General features: G+C 45.7%; 1 protein-coding gene across 1 annotated transcript; it reads right to left on the bottom strand.

The window, feature by feature from the left end:
* Positions 1 to 20,234, bottom strand: LOC142257036 (guanylate-binding protein 1-like). Its single transcript, XM_075329091.1, has 11 exons — positions 20,209 to 20,234; positions 17,661 to 17,893; positions 15,312 to 15,439; positions 15,091 to 15,200; positions 12,046 to 12,233; positions 9,214 to 9,456; positions 7,745 to 8,028; positions 5,394 to 5,606; positions 4,675 to 4,777; positions 3,627 to 3,820; positions 1 to 1,333 (listed from the first exon to the last, which is right to left on the bottom strand). The coding sequence occupies exons 2-11, from the start codon at positions 17,851 to 17,853 to the stop codon at positions 1,217 to 1,219; spliced, it is 1,773 nt and encodes a 590-aa protein (XP_075185206.1). The 5' UTR covers positions 17,854 to 17,893; positions 20,209 to 20,234; the 3' UTR covers positions 1 to 1,216.
* Positions 20,235 to 24,841: the final 4,607 nt, after the last annotated feature.

Raw genomic sequence — 24,841 nt, 5'->3', positions numbered from 1 at the left:
CACCAGGCATTTTTTTTATCATTTATTCTTTTTTATTTCTAATAGTTTACTTTTATTCATTTTTTTTACAATCTTAGTACATGAAAAATGTGTTATTTTACGCTATAGATAATGTCCATGCATCAATATTTGACCTGGCAGGAACATGCGGACAATGCTCTGATCTTCTACCGTGGTAGAATGAGGGACCAGTCTCCTTCAATGTTGAAGCACCAAAAGTTACAGTTCAATGGGGTCCAGGGTAGAGGACCTCCACTGTACAAAGAGCTTTAGAGGACTTTAAAAGGAACGTGTCACCTGGTTTTCCCAATGTAAACTAAACACACCATGATTAAACAAAGTAATAGATCTTGGAATGATAATAATCTCTACAATTGGATGAGTTTAACAAAAACGTCCCTGTGCTGAGATAATCTTATATATGTGTCCCTGCTGTGTACTGTGTAATGGCTGTGTCTGACCATACAGGAACATGGTCTGATCATACTACATCTACTGGGCCGGGGAGGACACAAAAGAGTGTACAGACAGGACCACACATAAAGCAGCAGCTGCCCTGTCTGTATACTCTCTTTTGTTTTTTCCTCAATCCCTGATGCTGTCCTCCTGGCTTGATTAATGTCCTTCGTCATCCATTATCACTATGAATACTTGGGCAGTTGAAGCCAAAAGGGCAGACCAAATTCCAATAATGTGCCGGCACCAATTAACCTTGTGAAGTCGGTGATGGCGCATGCGCAGGACAGAACTTTGCACTGTCCTTAGTAAGGTAGAGAATAGAGCGCCTGTGCTTCAACTGCGCAGGTACAAGACTGGCGGCGATATATTGATGACGTTATCCACATGAATCAAGCCAGGAGGATGGCGGCTGCAGGGATTGAGGAGGACCCGAGAAAAAAAGGAAGACTCCCATCTCGCTGGACGGCGCCGTATGCCAGAAGTACTGTCTATAAGATATTTTTTTGGCATATGCAGTCTTGGACTTATACACAGGTTCAGCATGGCCGTCAACTGAGTCGACGGAACCGGGGATTCCCAGCCAATCTCCCACACTGGTACTTTCCAGGCCTCAATCTGACGAGGTCAGGCACAATGAGTCCAGCATGGCCGTCGACACAGGTTGATGGACTGCGGTAATAGAGCAGAGAAGGGGGATGGCTTTAACTTATGTTAGGAAAACCTGGTGGCAGCTTTCCTTATTTTTTTTTATATAATATTACATTACACTACATCTTCTGGGTTTTGGTTTGTTCGCCTCCCGTAATCTGTCAATTTCCTTCTGCAGGTCTGACATTCTGTTATTAAATCCTTGATTCATCATCATTTCTTGCTCCTAAAGTCGACACAAAAGCAAAAGTAAGACGAGGCAAAGAAAATTATGAACACAAAAAAAATTAAAAAACATGACTACTTAACCAGTTCAGGACCTGGATATTTACATCCCCTCCAAGTCTTGACTGTCATATTCTCTCTTTTTTTTATATCTGGTTATATTGGTGAATAAATAAGGGACATTAATGTCCATTTTTCTCATTATTTTATTTTTTTTTATCAACACCAAAATACATTCAAAAATTTGTTCCAAATTCTGTAAAAACTATTTTTATAGATTTGACTTTTTTTTTTTACAGTTCCTAGTAACAGTACTTTGGATTGACAGTGGCATTTTTACTTCATTATTTATGTATTTGTTTGTTAATCATGTTTTTTTTTTTCATTTATTTTACACATTGTGCCCCCCATAAAAGATTTTTGGGGAGAACATTTAAATATTTCAATATTTTTTATTTTTATCTTTTTTTCCTCTGTAACTGGGGCTGGTATATTAGCCCCAGTTACAAGGGACATCCAGCCTCCTGGCTGTATATGAGAGCTGTCTGTCCAGCTCCTGCGCCTTCACTATACACAGCAAACAAATGACCACTGTGTATGGAGAAGGCGCTTTATATTACTTCATATATAGAACTTGTTTAGTGCTCAGATACAGAAGACACAGACAGTACGGTAATAAACCATCTCTGCCATTTCTATGGGGACTCTGAATGTCTCTGACTCCTGCAGCTACAGTATACGTGACATTTTAGGACATCCCTGCAGAACAGTAGAAGGACCGCCTAGATGTTTAAGCAGTAACAAAGCTGATAAATTGAGCTGATACCTAACAAAAGCTTTTGATCACTCCAATTATCCCACTTTTACATGTAATGGAGCCCTCATTTTTTCTAATAGTCTTGTAGAAATGATTGGATCTCTTTAGAGCAGAGATTCCAACCTTTCTGACCTTGAAAGCCACATTCAGGTCTAAAAGAGAGTCGCGAGCCACATTCAGCTCTTAGAGAGAGTCGTGAGCCACATTCAGCTCTGACAGAGGGTTATGAGCCACATTCAACTCTGAGAGAGGGTCACGAACCATATTCAGCTTTGAGAGAGGGTTGTGAACTACATTCAGCCCTGAGAAAAGGTCGCAAGCCACATTCAGCTCTGAGAGAGGGTCACGAGCCACATTCAGCTCAAAGAGGGTCATGAGCCCTATTCAGCTCTGAGAGAGGGTCATGAGTCACATCCAGCTCTGAGAGAGGGTCGCAAGCCACATTTAACCCTGAGAGAGGGTTGCAAGCCACATTCAGCTCTGAGGAGGGTCGTGAACCACATTCAGCTCTGAGAGAGGGTCGTGAGCCACATCCAGCTCTGAAAGAGGGTCGTGAGCCACATCCAGCTCTGAGAGAGGGTCGTGAACCACATTCAGCTCTGAGGAGGGTCGTGAACCACATTCAGCTCTGAGGAGGGTCGTGAACCACATTCAGCTCTGAGAGAGGGTCGTGAGCAACATTCAGCTCTGAGAGAGGGTCGTGAACCACATTCAGCTCTGAGGAGGGTCGTGAACCACATTCAGCTCTGAAAGAGGGTCGTGAGCAACATTCAGCTCTGAGAGAGGGTCGTGAACCCCATTCAGCTCTGAGGAGGGTCGTGAACCACATTCAGCTCTGAGGAGGGTCGTGAGCAACATTCAGCTCTGAGAGAGGGTTGCAAGCCACATTCAGCTCAGAGAGGCTCATGAGCCACATGCAGCTCTAAGAGAGGATTGTGGGCCACATCCAGCTCCTCCATCCCCCCACAGTAGTGACACCCAGAGCCCCCGTTACTGGTATGATGACAGCCAAAACTGTTCCACAGAATTATACCAAAGCAGTATACCAAGATGCAGGGGTTCTTACTTTACTCCCATTCAGATCTGCTCTTTTATGAGGAGCTACTCACAAAAGTCACCACCTGGAGACCTGCTCTTCATAGCTGTTTACTAGACTTGTTGCTTATGCACCAAGCTGGAAGACAGCTGCGAGCAACAAATCACAGGTCCGCAAACAATATGTGGCTCCCAAGCCACAGGTTGAGGACCACTGCTTTAGAGGAAGCTTCAAGGCCACTGCTGATATTTTTGGTAGAAGGACCATGAAGAACCACCAAAAAGACTTTGTGAGGCAACTTGATACCTCCATAAAACTCTAATAAATCAGTATTCTGAGTACCAGTACTGAGAGATGATACAAAATAATTACCATTTTATGAATTACATGCACCAGAACGGACAGTTTTGGGAAATCCCACTGAGCTTTACAATACTCTACCTTGAGCTTCTGAGATATGACCAGTTCATTTTGCTGAATCATCATCTTTCTGTCTTGTTCCATCTTGTCCATGAGCATTGATTTATGTTGCTCAAAACTCCTTTGTTGATCGTCCATGCGTTGTTGCAGATTTCTATTATTTTGTTCCACAATTTCTTTTTCTCTCTTCTCGTTTTCGGCTTTCGCATGTTCCTCTAAAAAAAACAGATTGGTAATTACCAATCAGTATTACCACGTGCATATAAGACAGTAGATCACGGTGCCAGGAATGCAACCGGTCCCAATAAATAAGGAACTTCAGGACTAAGTTACCAATTTGGCCCCTTAGGGCGGCTTTGCACGTTGCAGCACCGCACGTGCGATGTCGGTGGGGTCAAATCGAAAGTGACGCACTTCCAGCGTCACTTTCGACATCGTAGTGTGTAAATCCTAGATGATACGATTAACGAGTGCAAAAGCGTCGTTATCGTATCATCGGTGTACGCTTTTCAAAATTACGCTGCCGCGACAGGTACGATGTTGTCTCTCGTTCCTGCGGCAGCACACATCGCTGTGTATGAAGCCGCAAGAGCGAGGAACATCACCTTACCTACCGCCGGCGGCTATACGGAAGAAAGAAGGTGGGCGGGATGTTTACATCCTGCTCATCTCCGCCCCTCCGGTTTGATTGGCCGCCTGCCGTGTGACGTCGCTCTGACGTTGTACGACCCACCCCCTTAGGAAGAAGGCGGGACGCCGGCCAGAGCAACGTCGCAGGACAGGTGAGTGCATGTGAAGCTGGCGTAGCGATAATGTTCGCTACGCCAGGAATCACAAGATATCGCTGCTGCGACGGGGGCGGGGACTATCGCGTGCGACATCGCAGCATCGGCTTGCGATGTCGCAACGTGCAAAGCCCGCCTTACAGTGACTCTTACAACCATCTGCTCTATGAGGCTCAGTAAGGTCATAGCTTGACTAGTCTGTGCGTCTAGAATCATCAGTGGTTCAAACATTTCATCACTGTCCATGACATTCGCAGGTGTCACTATGACTGCCCATCTCTCACCTGCTAGCTGTCTCTCCTTCTCAGTCAGGGTCTCATCTGCTTTAATAATGGCGGCTTCAATGTCCTTCTTCTCGGCGATATACTCCTGCATCACTTCAAGAGACTATGGTTGTGAAATGTGAAATTGGTTAGACGGGTGAGAGGGTGAAATATCCTAAGGCCCTAAGCTGTCCATAGTAAGCAAGGATCACCAAGCCATGACTTGCCCACTATGGACACATCATACGAAGAAAGCAATTACTGGAGAAGGACATCATGGTCAGAAAAATAAAAGGAACAAGGTAAAGAGGAAGGCCAGCAACCTGATGGCTTGATACAATCCAAGCAATGGCAGAAAAGATCATGGTGGACCTATCTAGGTGTTGAAGATCCCGGTAGACCTACCTTGGCGGACAAGACTCCGGGTGACCTATCTAGGTAGAGAAGACCCTGGTGGACCTATCTAGGAGAAAACCTTGGTAGACCTATCTAGGAGGAGAAGACCCTGGTGGACCTATCTAGGAGGAGAAGACCCTGGTGAACCTATCTAGGCATGTAAAAGACCAATCTTCCTACAGAGCGTTCATCCATCAAGTCTTCATGGCTTGAGATCAAGCTGAAGGCCGATGTAAAAAAGAATTGTCATGTGCATAGGGTTGTCCAAAGAACACAGCACATTAAATTACAATACAACAGTTGTTATACTTTCTTTTTTCCTTTTTCCTTCTTGTAAAACTCACCTTTACACCTTTTCCAGGTCTTGAATTATAACTTTCCATAACATTAAGCTTCTGCATTAAATAATGTTTGTGTCCTCCTGGTACGGAATATTTTCCGGCCAATATGTCATTCTCCATATTGGCACTGAGCTCCTGGAGAAGCTTCCTGCAAAAATCTCTTGAAGCCTTTTCATTCTTCGTCGAATAGTCATTCATTTTATTATCAAGTAGCTCCTGTTAAAAAAGAAGAGATATGATGTATTGAAATTCTCCATAATTATCTAGGAAACCCTATTAATGTTTTAAATCATGGGTGTAAAGTAAAGCAGGGCGTAAACACAAGATGGTTGATGATTTGGTAGACAGCTTTCTCCTGAGGACCTCATACACGTTTGCTCGATTCGACCGAATAGAAAGCAGCTGCCGAATACTTCTGGAATCAAACTATCTCCATCTTAAATTCCAAATGCTGGACCCTTCTCTCCACAAAAGATAATCTGTCAGAGAAGAGTTGACCTGGCCCCAAACACATCAGATGGATGGCCGAACCCGTGAAAATTGTTGAGTTTGGCCAACAATCATCTAATGTGCATGGGGGGGCTTAAGAGTTAGGTTTGTTGGTTTTAACTTTTTAATCATATGTATAAGGGTTTGGCTCATGAGCTTTACAGACCGAGAAGACCAGACTAATGGTTAACAACTGAGAAAGAACAGATCCCATAGTGTCATCAGGGATATAAAAGTGTGAGTTAGACAAAGACCAGGGGAGTAAAGATGAACTGTAGAAGTGTTCTGAAACTAAAAGCCCTGTTGTCACATGGAATTTTGCACAAACTTCCCCGACTGTCACGGCGGCATTGGACTTTGTTCAGATTCTGACACACCGCCTAATGGTTTCTCTGGTGTGTGGGATCAACACAGGTAGACTCGGACGTCGACCTGTTATGTGCTGATTCATAGGCAGGCTACTGGGAGATAATCTCTGCCAGTTTGCTTGCTCCTTTAATCACATGTTGTGGAGAGACCTATCACATCTGCTCCCCTCCTATGTATGTGGGTGGAATCCTTCTACCCATGCCAGCTATAGTTTATTCTACATAGCTCTGTGAGGTGCGGTGTCCATAACTCTCTCTGAACTTTGTGCTTAGTTGGTGCGGTTGTTGAGTTTACCCCTGTTGTTTTGTACTTCCTTCCTGCTCATTTTTAATCCTGAATCTCTTATTGTCTTTACCTTTGTATGTGCGTGTGGTGTGACAGAGTTTTGTTTTTCCCTTGTCTGTCTTTATCTGTGATTTCAACACACTTCGGTCCCATCCCTTTCTCGGGGGTGGAGGAATCATATCAGGACTGGTCAAGAGCAGGGCCAGGAAGCAGACTCAGACCTCTCTACCATCAGGAGTATCCCTGAGATTAAGGACAGCTTAGGAGTCCCGCTATTCCAAAGTGATCATTACACCCATACACATTAGATATATGTTGGCCGATAGCGATCTCTCCCACCTCCTCCATACATAAGGACACACAGCATCTGAATACTGATATTCAACTGTTCTCATTGGTGAAGCAAAACATAAAGATAATGACAAAAATTATAATAAACAGATCAATAAGTTTAAAATAAATAGATTAAAGGGTATTTTACACTCTGCGACATCGCTAGCTATAGCTAGCGATGTCGAGCGCGATAGCACCCACCCCGTCGCTCGTGCGACATTTGGTGATCGCTGCCGTAGCGAACATTATCACTACGGCAGCGTCACACGCACGTACCTTGTCAGCGACGTCGCTGTGACGGCCAAACAATCCCTCCCTCAAGGGGGAGGTGCGTTTGGCGTTATAGCGACGTCACTGCAGTGTCACTAAGCGGCCGGCCAATAGAAGCAGAGGGGCGGAGATGAGCGGGACGTAACATCCCGCCCACCTCCTTCCTTCCGCATTGCCGGTGGACACAGGTAAGGAGAGGTTCGTCGCTCCTGCGGTGTCACACATAGCGATGTGTGATGCTGCAGGGACGACGAACAACATCGTACCGGTGGCTGCAACGATATTAAGGAAATGAGCGACGTGTCAACGATCACCGTTTTTGAACGATTTTGTGCTCGTTGATCGTCGCTCATTGGTGTCACACGCTGCGATGTCGGTAACGGCGCCGGATGTGTGTCACTAACGACGTGACCCCGACGATATATCGTTACCGATATCGCAGCGTGTAAAGTACCCTTAAGAATAGTGATATCTGTAAATTCATAAATCAGGAGGAAACAGAATTTTTGCTTATTGGAGCCACCAGTTTTCAAGGATGAACTTATTTATAACGGTGCAATGGAGGCTAAAAATTGGAGGGGGGCTTTTTTCTGATTCTGGTAACTGACCTTCAGCTTCCTTTGATATTTTTGATCCTTGTCATTGAGTGAACGTCCCATGAAGACTTGGATGGCCACTTTCTCACACTCCATGTGCATGTTCAGGAACTCTTGTTGTGTCTCGGTTGGGAACTTCTGGACTTGTTTGTCCATGTCACATAGATATTTGGACATTGCATCTTGTAAAGCTCCGTTGTTTTCTATCTCCGCCAGAGCCAGGACCGCGTTCTCCATGCAGGGGACTGTCCCGCTCTGAATTGCCGTCACGTACGAGGACCCAAGAACGGCTAACACTGGGACAGACAAACAAAATTCATATATTTAATATTATACGAGCATGGATGAGAATCAAGAGAACAAAAGACCAAAAGACCTGCCCCACTTTCTGTAGAGAGGCAAAGACCTGCCCTCACTTCCTGTAGAAAGACAAAGAACTGCCCCCACTTCCTGTAAAGACACAAAGAACTGCCTGCATTTTCTGTAGAAAGACAAATATCTGCCCCTACTTCCTGTAGAGAGATAGAATTGCCCCTACTTCCTGGGGAGACAAAGACCCCCCCACTTCCTGTAAAAAGACAAAAAAACTGTCCCCACTTCCTGTAGAAAGACAAGGAACTGCCTCCACTTCCTGTAGATACAAAGACTCGCCACCACTTTCTGTAGAGAGACAAAGACCCACCTCCTCTTCCTGTAATGAGACAGAGAATTGCCCCCACTTCCAGTAGAGAGACAAAGAACTGCCTTCACTTCTTGTAAAGACAAAGACTCGCCCCCACTTCCTGTAGAGAGACAAAGATCCACCCCCACTTCCTGTAGAGAGACAAAGAATTGACCCCACTTCCTGTAGAGAGACAAAGAACTGCCCTCACTTCCTGTAGAGAGACAAAGACCACCCCCACTTCCTGTACAGAGACAAAGATCCACCCCCACTTCCTGTAGAGAGACAAAGAATTGACCCCACTTCCTGTAGAGAGACAAAGAACTGCCCCCACTTCCTGTAGAGAGACAAAGACCTGCCCCCACTTACTGTAGAGACAAAGACCTGCCCCCACTTCCTGTAGAGATAAAGAACTGCCCCCACTTCCTGTAGAGATAAAGAACTTCCCCCACTTCCTGTAGAGACAAAGAACTGCCCCACTTCCTGTAGAGACAAAGACCTGCCCCCACTTCCTCTAGAGAGACAAAGAACTGCCCCCACTTACTGTAGCAAGACAAAGAACTGCCCCACTTCCTGTACAAAGACAAATAACTGCCCCCACTTCCTGTACTGAGACAAAGACCCCCCCTCTTTCTGTAGAGAGATAAAGTAAAGCCCCCCCCACTTCTCACAATCCATCTCGGCATCTCTTCTACCACAGACAGATTGCATATGACAACTATAACTTGGGCCAAAGTTAGAGACACCTTTTGTCAAAACTTTAGATGGATTTTTCGAAGCAGAGTGTCCATACTTATCCAGGCCATACTATGCTACTTACTTCTCCCCGTTACTTCTGCTCCTCCAGCGAGGGATTTCACGCGGCTGTGATGTATCATGTAACTGTAGAATCTCGTTGCCTGTTCCACAAACTCTTCTTCCAATTCGCTTTCTTCTAATTCTTCTAGTATTTGCAGTTTTTTCTTTGAGGCCGGACGGTCAAATACAAAACATTTGTGTCCGTGGAAAAAGTGCAGGATGCACTCGCGGGGTAAATTATAATCCTTGATTTTTTTGTCAGAGCCTTAAAGACATAAATAACAAGTGTTGATATAGTTGAGTAAGTGAAGGCAGGGAAGATGAGACAGGAGCGGTTAAACCAACACAAATAGACAAACGGGGAAACCAAAACTCTATCTCACAGCAATCATGCACAGAGGTATTAAACAATACGTGATCAGGAGGAAATAAAGAGCAGGGTGGAAATAAACAGACAACAAGAGAATTTCCACAACACACCAAACAGCACTCTGTAGTTCACCAGCAAATGGATCACAATAGCACATGGACTGGTATCGCACAAAGCTATAGTCGGCACAGGAAGTCAGTTTCCACCATCTTAGAAAGGAGGGGAGAAGCTTTTATCAGTTTCTCATATCATGTGGTCATAGCAGTAACCAGTAGGCTAGGAGAGATTAACCCTTGCCAGCCCGATCACTAATGAGCACACAGCTGGTCGATGTCCGTGCCCGACTGTGCACTAAGAAGCCACAGTGTGGAGTGTCAGAGTCTGTGGTGTGAACAGCGCCAAATACCACCATGACACTCACAGAAAGCAGAAAACTGCTTTTTTCTGCCAAGAGATGCAGATTTGGTGCGGAAATGTTCACACCATATTTCTGCCCCCAAAAAAACGCATCACTACCAAATCATACTGCATGTGGTTTTGAAGCGTTTGGGGTTTTTTTGCCAGGAGGGTGCATGGGTGCCTGAATATGATGTAAAAATTTCACCAAATTTCCATATCTTAGCCCAAAATTGCAGAAAAACGTGGGTTTTTTTCTGACAGGAGGTGCAAATTTGGTGATGAAATTTGGTGTAGACATTTCAACACCAAATTTGCACCTCCTGGTAGAAAAATGCCATCGAAACGGCGTTAAAACCTTTTTTTGCATTTTTGGGCAAAGAGATGCAAATTTGGTAATGAAATGTTTATACCATATTCATACACCCAATCTAAACCTCCTGTAAAAAAAAAAACACATCAAAACCGCATGAGGTATGATGCAGTAATGATGTGGGTTGTTTTGCCAGGAGGTGTAGATTGGGTGCAGGAATATGGTGTAAAAAGTTCAGCACCAAATCTGCATCTCTTGGCAAAAAAATGTGATTTTCTGCCAGGAGATGCAGGTCTCACCTGAGGTGAGGTCACTGAATTTACTAAGGTCACCTGAGGTCAAGTTACCTGCGCTCACAGGCTAAGGACCATGGGAACCTTCTGCCTTGTCCGCAAATTACCTTACTGACGTCCCCGCTGATTGCGCGGCTCAATCATTCTCTACCTAAACCTCACAGCGGGCGGTTCTATGTTCTATGATCGCGCTCTGTGACTTCAGATGTAGCAGAGCTGGAATCGTCATGGGTCCTCTTGTGGATTACCTTTGACCTGGGTGCTTTGGGGTTTATAAAGGGGCGGAAGAGGGTAGGTTTTTGTATTTTATTTCAAATAAAGAATTTTTTCGGTGTTTATGTTTATTTACTTTTACTTACAGATTAGTAAAAGGGAGTGTCATAGGCGCCTGCCATTACTAATCTAGTGCTTAGTGACAGCTGTGGCTGTTACTAACCCCTTATTACCCCGATTGCCACCGCACCGGGGAAATCAGGAAGAGCCGGTTAAAGTGCCGGGACTGCCGCATCTAGTGGTTGGGACAATTCTGGGTAGCTGCAGGCTGCTATTTTTAGGCTGTGGGTGGCCCAATAACCATTGGTCTCCCCAAACTGAGAATATCAGATCCCAGCTGTCGGGCTTTACCGTGGCTGGGTATCAAATTTGGGAGACCGCACACTGTTTTTTAATTATTTATTTAAATAATTTAGAAAAAAAGCAGCATGCAGTTCCTATTATTCTGATACACAGGCAAGATAAGCGCATGGCTGGGGCCTGCATCCTGTAGCGGTATGCTTTATTTGTGCTGGGTATCAAAATACGGGGGAACCCTATGCTACTTTTTTAAATTTATTTATTTTGATACTATGATAGACGTGCAGACCAGGACTGTGATTGGAAGCAGGCAGCTGACACGCTGTCACTTAGGGTGAGGCCGTGTCTGACTGCACCCAATCACAGACTCCTGTGGGCGGGGAAAGCAGTGCATATGCATATAGGTAAATGAGAGGCCCTGGAAATGAATGAGCCACCGCGGGAGCAGTGTACAGCCGCTCCGTCGCCTCAGTAACTACAGCCGCTTGCTCCAATCCCCGTATCCCTTCTACCAGAATTTTTAATAGTCGGATTCTGGTCACAATAGACTTATATGGGGACCGGCGTCTGGCCAGGTATCCGCGATCAATTCCGGGCCGGACCCGTTTTATTTTTTTTAAGTCCGGTTAGTCCCACCAATACCGGATATCTGCAAGTTCTCCCATCACTACTGGTTGATGATCCCTTATTAATTTATCCAAAGGGGGGAAAACAAATTCATAATCACCTCCTGAACCAGTGCTGCAGCCAATCAGCGTTTGTGAAACCCCCTCCGGTTGTTGACCAGTGGAGGACACAGTGTTGACTGGTGACTTGGAGTGCTGATCCGACAGGTAAGTATCATTTTTCTTTCCCCTACGCACTATTCTTCTACAGTAAAACACAAGTTCTACAAATTCTCTCCATTACCTTTCTTGAGCTCCAGAGAAGACATCAGATATTCATCCTCCGTTATTGCTTTTCCATCCTTCTCCAGTATCAGAGTGAAGTCTCGGACGCACCAGGTAAATGACGGGAAATATCTCTTATATTCCCCGGTGTCTTCTTTTGTCGTAGTCGATTTCAGCTTGATCAGTTTGGTCAGTTCAGTCACGTAACTGGGAGACGGTGCGGTTAAGAAAAATGTTGTGGATGGGCAACAGATTTAGTAAGAAATGTTGCAAATTTTGTCTCAATTTGTTTCCCATGGATTTTGCATGTGCAATGAAAATCCTTTGCAAATTTTGCAACATGATAGAAAACCTGCCATGTGTGAATGGTTCTCAGTAACACACATGGAATGGTCTTTTTAGATTTGTGTCTAAGATATCATGAACATTTAAGGGAAGGGGATTTTCACCTGGTAGAAGATGGAGGCAAAATTTTTCTATATTCACAGCAACACTGATAATTACAAATCTAAAGGCCCTCTTACACACACAGATAAATCTGCGGCAGATCTGTGGTTGCAGTGAAATTGTGGACAATCTGTGCTAGGTTTGTGGCTGTGTACAAATGGAACAATATGTCCATGATTTCACTGCAACCACAGATCTGCCAAAGATGTACATCTATGTGTGACGTGGCCTTAAGTCAACCCACTTTACAACAAACTTCCTCTCATTGGTCTAGTGGTAGGCTTCTCGCTTGGGATGCGAGAGGTCTTGGGTTCGAATCCCAGACAGAACCCATGGACTCTGTTGGATGGCGACCAATTGGTCGTTCCCATCCTCCAAGATGCCTGGATTTGTTCATTTTAGGAAGAGCCCAGGCGACGTCACTTCCTCATTGGTCTAGTGGTAGGCTTCTCATTTGGGATGTGAGAGGTACTGGGTTCGAATCCTGTACAAACCCATGGACACTACTAGACGGTGACCAATTGGTAACTGCCATCCTCCAAGATGCCTACATGTGTTCATTGGAGGAAGAGTCCAGGCGACGTCACTTCCTCTCATTGGTTTAGTGGTAGGCTCTCACTTGGGATGTGAGAGGTACTGGTTCGAATCCCAGACAAACCCATGGACACTATTGGACGGTGACCAATTGGTCACTGCCATCCTCCAAGATGCCTACATGTGTTCATTGGAGGAAGAGTCCAGGCGACGTCACTTCCTCTCATTGGTTTAGTGGTAGGCTTCTCGCTTGGGATGCGAGAGGTCCTGGATTTGAATCCCGGACAGAGCCCATTAACTCTGTTGGATGGCAACCAATTGGTTGTTGTCATCCTCCAAGATGCCTACATTTGTTCAGTAATATAAGAAGCTGTGGAAAAATAAAGCACAATAGGGTCTTACCCTTGTATGTAGGGATATAGGATGGGGGAGCAATACTACTCACCAAATGTGGTTGTGAGAGTCACAACCACTGTAATCGCACGTAAAATTTGACCACGGCAGCAGCAACCCAAAGCGGCAGATAACAGAGAGAGGTAGAAACCGGGTTCTTCAAAGCCGCGCCAATGATCACCAGCCAAAGAATCAGATCAATGAAGCTTTATTGTTGCATCGGTCTACGCGTTTCAGGAGCCCTGCTCCCTTCCTCAGGACCATCAGATACAAGCATACATCAAATCAGGATTTGATGTATGCTTGAATGAATCAATAAAGCTTCATTGATCTGATCCTTTGGCTGGTGATCATTGGCGCGGCTTTGAAGAACCCGGTTTCTACCTTTCTCTGTTACATTTGTTCAGTGGAAGAGCCCAGGCGACGTCATTTCCTCATTGGTCTAGTGGTAGGCTTCTCACTTGGGATGCGAGAGGTCCTGGTTTCGAATCCCGGACAGAGCCCATGGACTCTGTTGGATGGCGACCTATTGGTTGTTCCCACCCTCCAAGATGCCTACATGTGTCCATTGGAGCAAAAGCCCAGGCAACGTCTTACTTCACCTCATTGGTCTATAGTGGTAGGCTTCTCACTTGGGAGGTGAGAGGTCCCTGGTTCGAATGCCGGACAGAGTCCATGGACTCTGTTGGATGGCAACCATTTGGTCATTCCCATCCTCCAAGATGCCTACATGTGTTCGGTGGAAGAAGAGCACAGGCGACGTCACTTCCCTCATTGATCTAGTGGTAGGCTTATCGATTGGGATGCAAGTGGTCCTGGGTTCAAATCCTGGACAGAGCCCATGGACTCTGTTGGACGACGGGGAATTGGTCGTTCCCTTCTTCCAAGATGCCTACATGTGTTCATTGGAGGAAAAGCCCAGACAACGTCTTACTTCCTCTCATTGGTCTATAGTGGTAGGCTTCTCACTTGGGATGTTAGAGGTGCCTGGATCGTATGCCGGATAGAGCCCATGGACTCTGTTGGATGGCAACCATTTGGTCATTCCCATCCTCCAAGATGCCTATATATGTTCATTGGAGGAAGACCCCAGGCGACATCACTTCCTTCATTGGTCTAGTAGTAGGCTTCTCGCTTGGGATGCGAGAGGTCCTGGTTTCAAATCCCGGACAGAGCCCATGGACTCTATTGGACGGCGACCAATTGGTTGTTCCCACCCTCCAAGATGCCTACATGTGTTGGAGTAAGAGCCCAGGCAACGTCTTATACTTCCCCTCACTTTAAAAAGAAGCTGTCACTTACCATATATATTTTTTTTACTTGTTTTCCTGAATCCGGAGTTGTTTTTCTTTTGCTCCTACGACTTTCCGTTCCTGAGATATGTCCATTCCTTCCTTCTATAAGAATCTAATCTTTTCTAGCCAAGTAGGCGTGATCCTCCACTATTCTTTGTGGGCGTGTTCTTCAGAACTATGCCCAGTTGGCTAAAAAGACTAACATTACATACAAAAAAAAGAAGGGGTCATATCTCAGGAATGGAGAGGCGCAGGAGCAAAAGAAAAACAACATCGGATTCAGGAGAACAGCGGCATTTACACCAGGTAAACATATATTACATATTTCTGGTAATTGATAGATCATTTTTCAAAGTAAATAAAAATATGTTCCTAAACAAGTGTATTTCGGATACTGCAGCTGCTCCATAGACTGTTGATCAATGGTCCCCAAACTATTAAACACCAAGGAGCTGCTCAACATGACCGCCAAGGAGAAGATCCAGGCATCGTTCTTACAGTCGCCCTACAGAACAAGAAAAAAGGAAAAGTCAACAGTGGTCAGGGAAGAGGAAGACAGAGGAGGGGATGGATCCATGTCTGACCGATAGGAGACAAGAAAGTGCCTGTAACTCACCTTCTCCACATCTCCCAGTCCCTCCGTGTCCAGAAGAACAAGTGTATGTCCGGATTTCTCAGGGTGCGGAACACACCACATCCAGATCCCTTTAGTCTTAGACTGGATACTGGATCCCAAAGCAAAACCTGGAGAGATTTATAACAAAACAATTTATTTTTGTAGAATAAAAGAGCAGAAGAATCACTCATCTCAACAATTATACCTACCATTAGTTACATCCTGTATTATACTCCAGAGATGCACTCACTATTCTGCTGGTGCGGTCACTGTGTACATACACTCCCTGACAGAAGTTCTGTCGCTTATCCATGTTATGTAAATAAAAGCTTATAACCTGACTTTAAATTCATCCATTGGTTTTATAAATTACTCTTTTGAAAGCTGAAACCCTCCCAAATTTGGTTTAGGTTATGAAAATAAAGTTGCTGCAAAGCTGAAATACTGATCATTTAACGAACACAGAAAGGTCAGATTTTGGCAAGACAAACGTTTTGTCACCCACAGAAAGTAATGTGAAATGCAAACAAATAATTAACTTCTAATACAAAGATATGTTGCATAACATTGGTGAATGAAGTTGTGGTGCTTTTAGAGCCATATTTAATATTTTGTGTGACTTCCATGAGCTTGAAGGACTGCATCCATGCGGTTCAACAATGATTAATACAATTTATTGATGAAGTCATCAGGAATAGCAGATAATGCATCTTACATGCCTCCCCGAGTTCATCTAGATTCTTTGGTTTTGTCTTCCAAGCTTCCTCTTTCATCCTACCCCAAACATGCTCAATGATGCTGATGTCTGGTGACTGGGATGGCCAGTCCTTGAGCACCTTGATCTTCTTTGCCAGGAGGAACTTTGTTGTAGAGGTGGATGTATGGGATGGAGCACCATCCTACTGCAGAATTTGACCCCTTTTATGATTGGGAATGTAAGAGGTAGCTAATAGCTCTTAATATTTTAGGCTATCGATATTGCCTTACACCTTGCAAATGTTTTGCACACCCCCATACTGAATGTAACCCCAGACCATGATCTTTCCACCACCAAACTCAACTGTTTTCTGGGTGTATTTTGGATCCATGCAGGCTCCAGTAGGTCTCCTGCCATATTTGCGGCGGCTGTGGTGTAATTCAACTGAAGATTCATCAGAGAAATCCACCTTCTGCCACTTTTCCAACGTCCATCTGTTTAGCAGGCTGTGGGACTTTTAATTGCCTTTTGTTTAGTGCCGGCTTCTGGGCTCTGATTCGACCATGGAGGCCATTTCAAAACAGAATCCTACAAACTGATCTAGTTGACACAGGGACTTGAGATGACCAGGCCTGTTGGAGCTCTGCTGCAGTGGAAGAGGGGCTGGCTTTGGATTTTCTAATCAACAAACGTTCCTCCTGAGAAGTTGTCTTGCAGGGTCTGCCGGACCTGGGCTTGTCAAAAACATCTCCAGTCTCTTCAAATCTTTTCTTAATTCTTTGTATTTGACGCTGAGACACATTAAAGGTGCAGCCACCTCTGCAGTGGATCTGGTCTTCAGCCTCTTGATAATCAAGGCTTTGGTCGCAGGGTGGATTTTTGGCATAAGGTCAAGTTACAGTTCAAGTGAAGGTCTGGGGTGCTGGGTTTCTTTTTATACACACCCAGTAATTAACCGATCATTTAGTGAGCACAGGTGAGGATGTAAACTAGGATTGGGTGCATTATATGACAATGCGACAAAACTTTTGTCTTGCCAAAATCTGACCTTTCTGTGTTCATTAAATGATCAATATTTCAGATTTGCAGCAACTTTATTTTCATAACCTAAACCAGATTTGGGAGTAATTTATAAAACCAATGGATGAAATTAAAGCCAGGTTATAAGCTTTTATTTACATAAGGATAAGCGACAGAACATCTGTCAGGGAGTTTACATTACTGATCCGGAGTTACCTTTTGTATTATCCTCCAGAGCTGTACTCACTATTCTGCTGGTGGAGTCACTATATACATTACATTACTGATCCTGTACTGATCCTGAGTTACCTCCTTATTATACTCCAGAGCTGTGCTCTCTATTCTGCTGGTGGAGTCACTGTGTACATACATTATATTAGTGACTCTGAGTTACATCCTGTATTATACCCCAGAGCTGCGCTCACAATTCTGCTGTGCAATCTTTCTGAGAATCAGCGCTCTTCTGCTGTAGAGGAAGTAGCCGCATCATTTCCTCTTTTCACCGTTAAGGAACAGAAATGTAAATGTTTATGAATCCTCCCATAGAAAGAATGTCTGCACTTAAAAATGAGCACCCGTGCCCCGCCGCTCACACATTCTTCACATGTTTGGCGCTGACCATTATAACTCACCCGTTCTCCTCCCGGCCAGTTTGTTCATGAGATAAGACTTTCCTGTTCGGTATTTTCCTACGATGGCGACCACCACCACCGGCTGGGAGATTTCCAGAAGGATTTTCTCGGCTTCTTTATTGAAAACCAATTTACTCCCTTCGACATTTTCTATCAGGCAGATGGGCTGCTGCATCGGGACGAGCGGAGCCATCGTCAGGAGCGTCCTTCTTCTTCCTCTTCTTTTTCCTCTTCTTCTTATATAAGACAGAATAAAGACATTATAGGACATTAGAATGATCAGTGGCTCCGGCTCGGCTGCAGTGCAACAGTAACAACACCACAGACAAACTGTTTCAACATGGACAGCATAGGTATGAGCTATAGCCGGCATAGGGAGGAGTGAGGAGCGGATGTTTGTAGAAAAAGGGAGTGACTGCAGCTAATGTTACAACTGCCTGTTAGATCACTGCAGGATAGAAATGAACCTTAACCCCTTCAGTACCAGATGGAATTAAATACGCCCCAACTCTGCAATCCACAATGCACTGTGACTTTCTGATCCCCCGGAGATCACATCAGGCCGTGACATACTCATGACACTGGCAATTACTTTGTAGTACTTTTAAACGCTTTACATGCTACAGATGCTTTTGATCTAAGCATCTAAGGGGGTATATAATGAAGGGATCTGTAATGTATGGTAATTAGTGTTCGCCCCTTCCATACCCAGGTTACTTCTGTACATATCATGGAGCGCATGCGAGTGTATGGACCAGCGTGCTCCATACAGGGCAGAAGCTGGCTATGTGCAGTGCCCACATAATAATAGTGCCATATAGCACCCAGATAACAGTGGCCACATAATAATATTGCCATATAGCAACTATATAACAGTGCCCACATAATAACAGTGCCGAATAGCAGCCATATAACAGTGGCCACATAATAACAGTGCCATATAACTGCCATATAACAGTGCCCACATAATAACAGTGCCATATAGCAGCCATATAACAGTGCCCATATAAAAAAGTGCCATATAGAAGCCATATAACAGTGCCCACATAATAACAGTGTCATATAGCTGCCATATAACAGTGCCCACATAATAACAGTGCCGTATAGCAGACATATAACAGTGCCCACATAATAACAGTGCCATATATCAGACATATAGTAGTGCCTACATAATAACGGTGCTGTATAGCAGACATATAACAGTGCCCATATAAAAAGTGCCATATAGAAGCCATATAACAGTGCCCACATAATAACAGTGTCGTATAGCAGCCATATAGCAGTGCCCACATAATAACAGTATCATATAGCTGCCATATAACAGTGCCCACATAATAACGGTGTCGTATAGCAGACATATAACAGTGCCCATATAATAACAGTGCCATATAGAAGCGAGATAACAGTGCCCACATAATAACAGTGCCATACAGAAGCCAGATAACAGTGCCCACATAATAAAAGTGCCATATAGCAGCCAAATAGTGCCCACACAATAACAGTGCCATATAGCTGCCATATAACAGTGCCCACATAATAACAGTGTCATATAGCAGCCATATAACAGTGCCCACATAATAACAGTGCCATATAGCTGCCATATAACAGTGCCCACATAATAACGGTGTTGTATAGCAGACATATAACAGTGCCATATAGAAGCCAGATAATGGTGCCCACATAATAACAGTGCCATATAGCAGCCATATAACAGTGCCCACATAATAACAGTGCTAATAACAGTGCCATATAGCAGCCAGCTAACAGTGCCCACATAACAGTGCAATATTGCAACCATATAACAGTGCCCACATAATAACAGCGCTATATAGCAACCATATAACAGTGCCCACATAATAACAGTGCCATATAGCAGCCAGCTAACAGTGCCCACATAACAGTGCAATTTTGCAACCATATAACAGTGCCCACATAATAACAGCGCTATATAGCAGCCAGCTAACAGTGCCCACATAATAACAGTGCCATATAGCAGCCATATAACAGTGTCCACATAATAACAGCGCCATATAGCAGCTATATAGCATTGCCCACATAATAACAGCGCCATATAGCAGCCATATAACAGTGTCCACATAATAACAGTGCCATATAGCAGCCATATAGCATTGCCCACATAATAACAGCGCCATATAGCAGCTATATAGCATTGCCCACATAATAACAGCGCCATATAGCAGCCATATAACAGTGTCCACATAATAACAGCGCCATATAGCAGCTATATAGCATTGCCCACATAATAACAGTGCCATATAGCAGCCATATAACAGTGTCCACATAATAACAGTGCCATATAGCAGCCATATAGCATTGCCCACATAATAACAGCGCCATATAGCAGCTATATAGCAGTGCCCACAGAAGTACAAGCTCTTATTTGCCCATGCTGTAATCTTGCCCTGATTATATAGAAGTATTCATCCTCTCCAGGGTAAATGTGAGGATGATGGGTGTGATCATCTCCTTCCCACAGACCGGTCAGAGCCCAAGACAAAGCCCAGTATGGCGGAGTACCGGTCCTCACCGTACAGCACTGCTCTCTCTCCGGTCGCCGCTCGTCTGTCTTTTCCTCTGGTTGCATTTTCCTTTTATAGCAACGACTCAAAACTGAAAGTAAATAATCCTGTGAGTCACAGTGAAAGTGAAAGTCACCGGGACAATAACCTGAACTATCCTCCATTGTTTCACCATTGTGGAAAATTCCAGAATTTATTTAAAGACACACATCCTGTAAATATCATCTTAAAGTGTGGGCCACCGCGGCTTTAACCAAAATTATATCCCCTTTACAGAGACTAAAAGTAACAAAAGACTGAACGTGTGAACAATGTCCGGCTCACATTGCTCCGCATAATTATGCTCATTTTTTTGGCGCTTTTTCAGGCCGGATCAAGGTGGAATGAAGACGCCTGAAAAAGACATAATGTGAACATAGCCTTATGGGGGTTGTCATATAATCTGGTTAACACCGTTTAAGGTTTTAGTGTCACTGGTCTAGGCTTCTATTAAAGGGATCGTCAAGGCTTTGGAGTTCAGGTTTGCAGTCACTATATGGGACTGCAGATTTGTGAATCCTCACAGTGCGCACAATGCACGCTATCAGATATCTCCAGCGCCAGCGGTAATGTGACCACAAGTATGTGATTTGCTTACTTCTGGCCACATTCCAACTAGACATATCCCGGCCTCTCTCAATTCGCTTGAAACTGCACCTATCTAGTTGGCACATGACGCAAATCACATACGTTTGGTCACGTGACCTCACACTGCCAGCCTAGACAACCCCTTTAAACACTTCCCAGTTTTTTCACAGCATTTGTCCTGATATATTGGTGGACGGTGGGTCTGGTTTGAGGTCTGTAGATGTGAAGCCCCTCACCTTCAGGTCGCCTCAGGGTCTTCACGGACTGGAAATCTTCCTGCAACAGGTATGTCAGGTTAACTTCAAGAGGACTCGTGACGCCACTCTCGGTTTTGCGGTCAGTGGGTGACCGCCACTGCAATTTGGGGAGCGACTGGGGCTGATGGTAAATGCAGTCTGGTGTTATGGCCTCCTGAGAGTGAGGCTGGCCCCAGGGCTCAGGTGTAAGTGTGTAGCGCAAAGGTCGCAGAAGAACTCACACACAGGCAGCAATGTCTTTCAGGGTTTTTACTCACTTTCTGGTGGTAGAGTGAGGCAACCCGGGCAATGCTATGATGAACCAAGAGGGGAACCAGGTATCCTTCAGGCCAACGTAGGGGTGACTGCTGACTCGCCTTCCTAGCCCTTCTTTTGTTTCGGACAATCCCTGACTTAGGCTATGTGCGCACTTACCGGATTTTGCCGCGGATTTTTCGCGGATTTGCTGCATGTTTCGCTGCAGAAAATGTTCATAACATCTCTGCAGTGAATCACCAGCAAATCCGATGGAGAAAAAAAATCCTGTGCGCACTGGGCGGAATTTGACAGCTGCATGTTTTGCTGCGGGAATCCCGCAGCAAAAACAAGTGCATGTCACTTCTTTTCCGCACATCGCTGCGGGATTTCACTCCATTGACTCAATGTTAATCATGAAATCCCGCAGGGAATAACGCAGGCAGCAAATTCTGTGCGGTTCACTGCGTTTTCCTGCGTTATTCCCTGCGGTATTTCGCGGTTTACCTCCGGTAATGTACATCGCTTGTCTGCGGTTTTGCAGGGAAGTGATGTCATTACAGGAAGAGGAAGCCGTGCAGAGAGTAAACACACACAGATCACACACACACAGACACATCACAGACACACAGACATAGATCACATAGAACACAGACACATAGAACACACATAGAAAGAAAACGGAAATATAGAAAAAAAAGAACGTGGGCTCCGCTGCATATTTACCTTCCAGCCGAGGTAAGCACACAGCGGCGGCCCGGTATTCTCAGGCTGGGGAGGGAGAGGGGCAGGGTTAATGTCCCCCGCCTCACTCACCCTCCGGCAGCCGAGAATATCAGCCGCAGCTGCCCCGGCACTGTCGCATACATTATGCGGCAGCACCGGGAGTGTCCTCGACTCTTCTTGCCGCCGTGTAGCAGTGGCAGCAAGGTAATACAAGGGGTTAATGGTGGTGGATCACCGCCATTAACTCCAGGCTTGATCATGGCAGCGTCTATGTGACAGCTGACATGATCAACCCGTAAGTAAAGTGAATAAAACACAGACACCGAAAAATCCTTTATTTTAAATAAAACAAACAAGCCTCGTTCACCATTTTATTAACCCCTCCCGCACCAAAGCTCCGGCGTAATCCACAGCTCCAGCATAATCCACAGGTCCTGCGCTGCTTACATCCAGCCGCGATGTGTCACAGACACAGCGCTGATTGAATGCAGCAGACAGCAGAGGTAATTACCGGTCATTTCCCACGGCCGGTAATGTGAACTCACTGCCGACCGTGGGAAATGCAGCTATCTGTCCTCTATCTATCCCTCTATCTGTCTATCTATCTATCCCTCTATCTATTCTTCTGTCTATCTACTATCTCAGCATTAAATGACTTTTTTTTTTTTTTCTTCAATGTGCTTTATTGCATTGAATGCAATAAAGCACATCCCAACCCGCACGCGGCAAAACCGCGGCAATACCGCGAACAATACCGCGGTGAAACCGCAGCAAACCGCGGCAAACCGCATGCGGTTTTCGGGTGCGGTTTGCCGCGGTTTTTTACCGCGGGTGTGGTAATCTTTAAGAGCCTGCGGAATGTATGCACGGAAATTTCATTTTCCAGTGCGCACATAGCCTTAGAGTACCATGGGATACGTCCAGGGAAGTCGCGGCTGCTTTCCTCCCCTTTCTGACCCGTTTGCTGGCAGCGTGGACCAAGGTTAAGATGGCTCCAGGATCAATCCTCCTTATGGGCCCCCTCGTTGCTGCTGATGCTCGGGTTCTGTGTTGGTTGGTGGGTGACTTATTGCCCACCCCACCGGCAGGTTTAGTAGGTAGTTAAACTCGAGCCTACTTCGAGAACCTGTTTCCCCTGCATGCCTAGCCTCTCCAGAAGCCTCTGTACACGACCAGCTGGTTCCCTCAGGGTCCTCCAGACTTAGCTGATTTCCCCAGCGTCTTTCCTTCCAATGTCTGTGGCTGAACTCCCCCGCCAGCAGCCACTACAGGTGCAGGGTCTGACTGGTGTCCGCTCACTTGCATCTGCACTTCAGACTCCACTCCTACTCCTTTGACTGCCACTGCACACTCTCTAGCTTCCAGTCCCACTATCCACCACTAGCTGAGACGCGAGGGCTACGCCCCCTCCTGAGTCTACCCAGGGGTCCCCCCTAAGCTGTGTGTGTCCTGGGTACTACGTGTCTGTGCATACACACCCTAGTCAGCCTTTGGGATTATCTGTTTGTACTCACTCAGCCTGAGTGCAGTACTCAGTGGTGCCTGACCAGGACAGGGGCGCCACATATACAGGAGGTCTGGTTTGGGGTCTGTATACAGGGGGTCTGGTGTGAGGTCTGTATACAGGAGATCTGGTGTGAGGTCTGTATACAGGGGTCTGGTGTGAGGTCTGTATATAGGGGGTCTGGTGTGAGGTCTGTATACAGGGGGTCTGGTGAGAGGTCTGTATACAGGAGGTCTGGTGTGAGGTCTGTATACAGGAGGTCTGGTGTGAGGTCTGTATACAGGGGGTCTGGTGTGAGGTCTGTATACAGGGGGTCTGGTGTGAGGTCTGTATACAGGGGGTCTGGTGTGAGGTCTGTATACAGGGGGTCTGGTGTGAGGTCTGTATACAGGGGGTCTGGTGTGAGGTCTGTATACAGGGGGTCTGGTGTGAGGTCTGTATACAGGGGGTCTGGTGTGAGGTCTGTATACAGGGGGTCTGGTGTGAGGTCTGTATACAGGGGTCTGGTGTGAGGGCTGTATACAGGGGGTCTGGTGTGAGGTCTGTATACAGGGGGTCTGGTGTGAGACTGTATACAGGGGTCTGGTGTGAGGTCTGTATACAGGGGGTCTGGTGTGAGGTCTGTATACAGGGGGTCTGGTGTGAGGTCTGTATACAGGGGGTCTGGTGTGAGGTCTGTATACAGGGGGTCTGGTGTGAGGTCTGTATACAGGGGGTCTGGTGTGAGGTCTGTATACAGGGGGTCTGGTGTGAGGTCTGTATACAGGGGTCTGGTGTGAGGGCTGTATACAGGGGGTCTGGTGTGAGGTCTGTATACAGGGGGTCTGGTGTGAGACTGTATACAGGGGTCTGGTGTGAGGTCTGTATACAGGGGGTCTGGTGTGAGGTCTGTATACAGGGGGTCTGGTGTGAGGTCTGTATACAGGGGGTATGGTGTGAGGTCTGTATACAGGGGGTCTGGTGTGAGGTCTGTATACAGGGGGTCTGGTGTGAGGGCTGTATACAGGGGGTCTGGTGTGAGGGCTGTATACAGGGGGTCTGGTGTGAGACTGTATACAGGGGTCTGGTGTGAGGGCTGTATACAAGAGGTCTGGTGTGAGGTCTGTATACAGGGGGTCTGGTGTGAGGTCTGTATACAGGAGGTCTGGTGTGAGGTCTGTATACAGGGGGTCTGGTGTGAGGTCTGTATACAGGGGGTCTGGTGTGAGGTCTGTATACAGCGGGTCTGGTGTGAGGGCTGTATACAGGGGGTCTGGTGTGAGGTCTGTATACAGGGGGTCTGGTGTGAGGTCT

Source organism: Anomaloglossus baeobatrachus, chromosome 11 (assembly GCF_048569485.1).
Source record: "Anomaloglossus baeobatrachus isolate aAnoBae1 chromosome 11, aAnoBae1.hap1, whole genome shotgun sequence".
NCBI classification, from domain to species: Eukaryota; Metazoa; Chordata; class Amphibia; order Anura; family Aromobatidae; genus Anomaloglossus; species Anomaloglossus baeobatrachus.
This window is presented reverse-complemented; position numbering and strand designations above follow the sequence as displayed.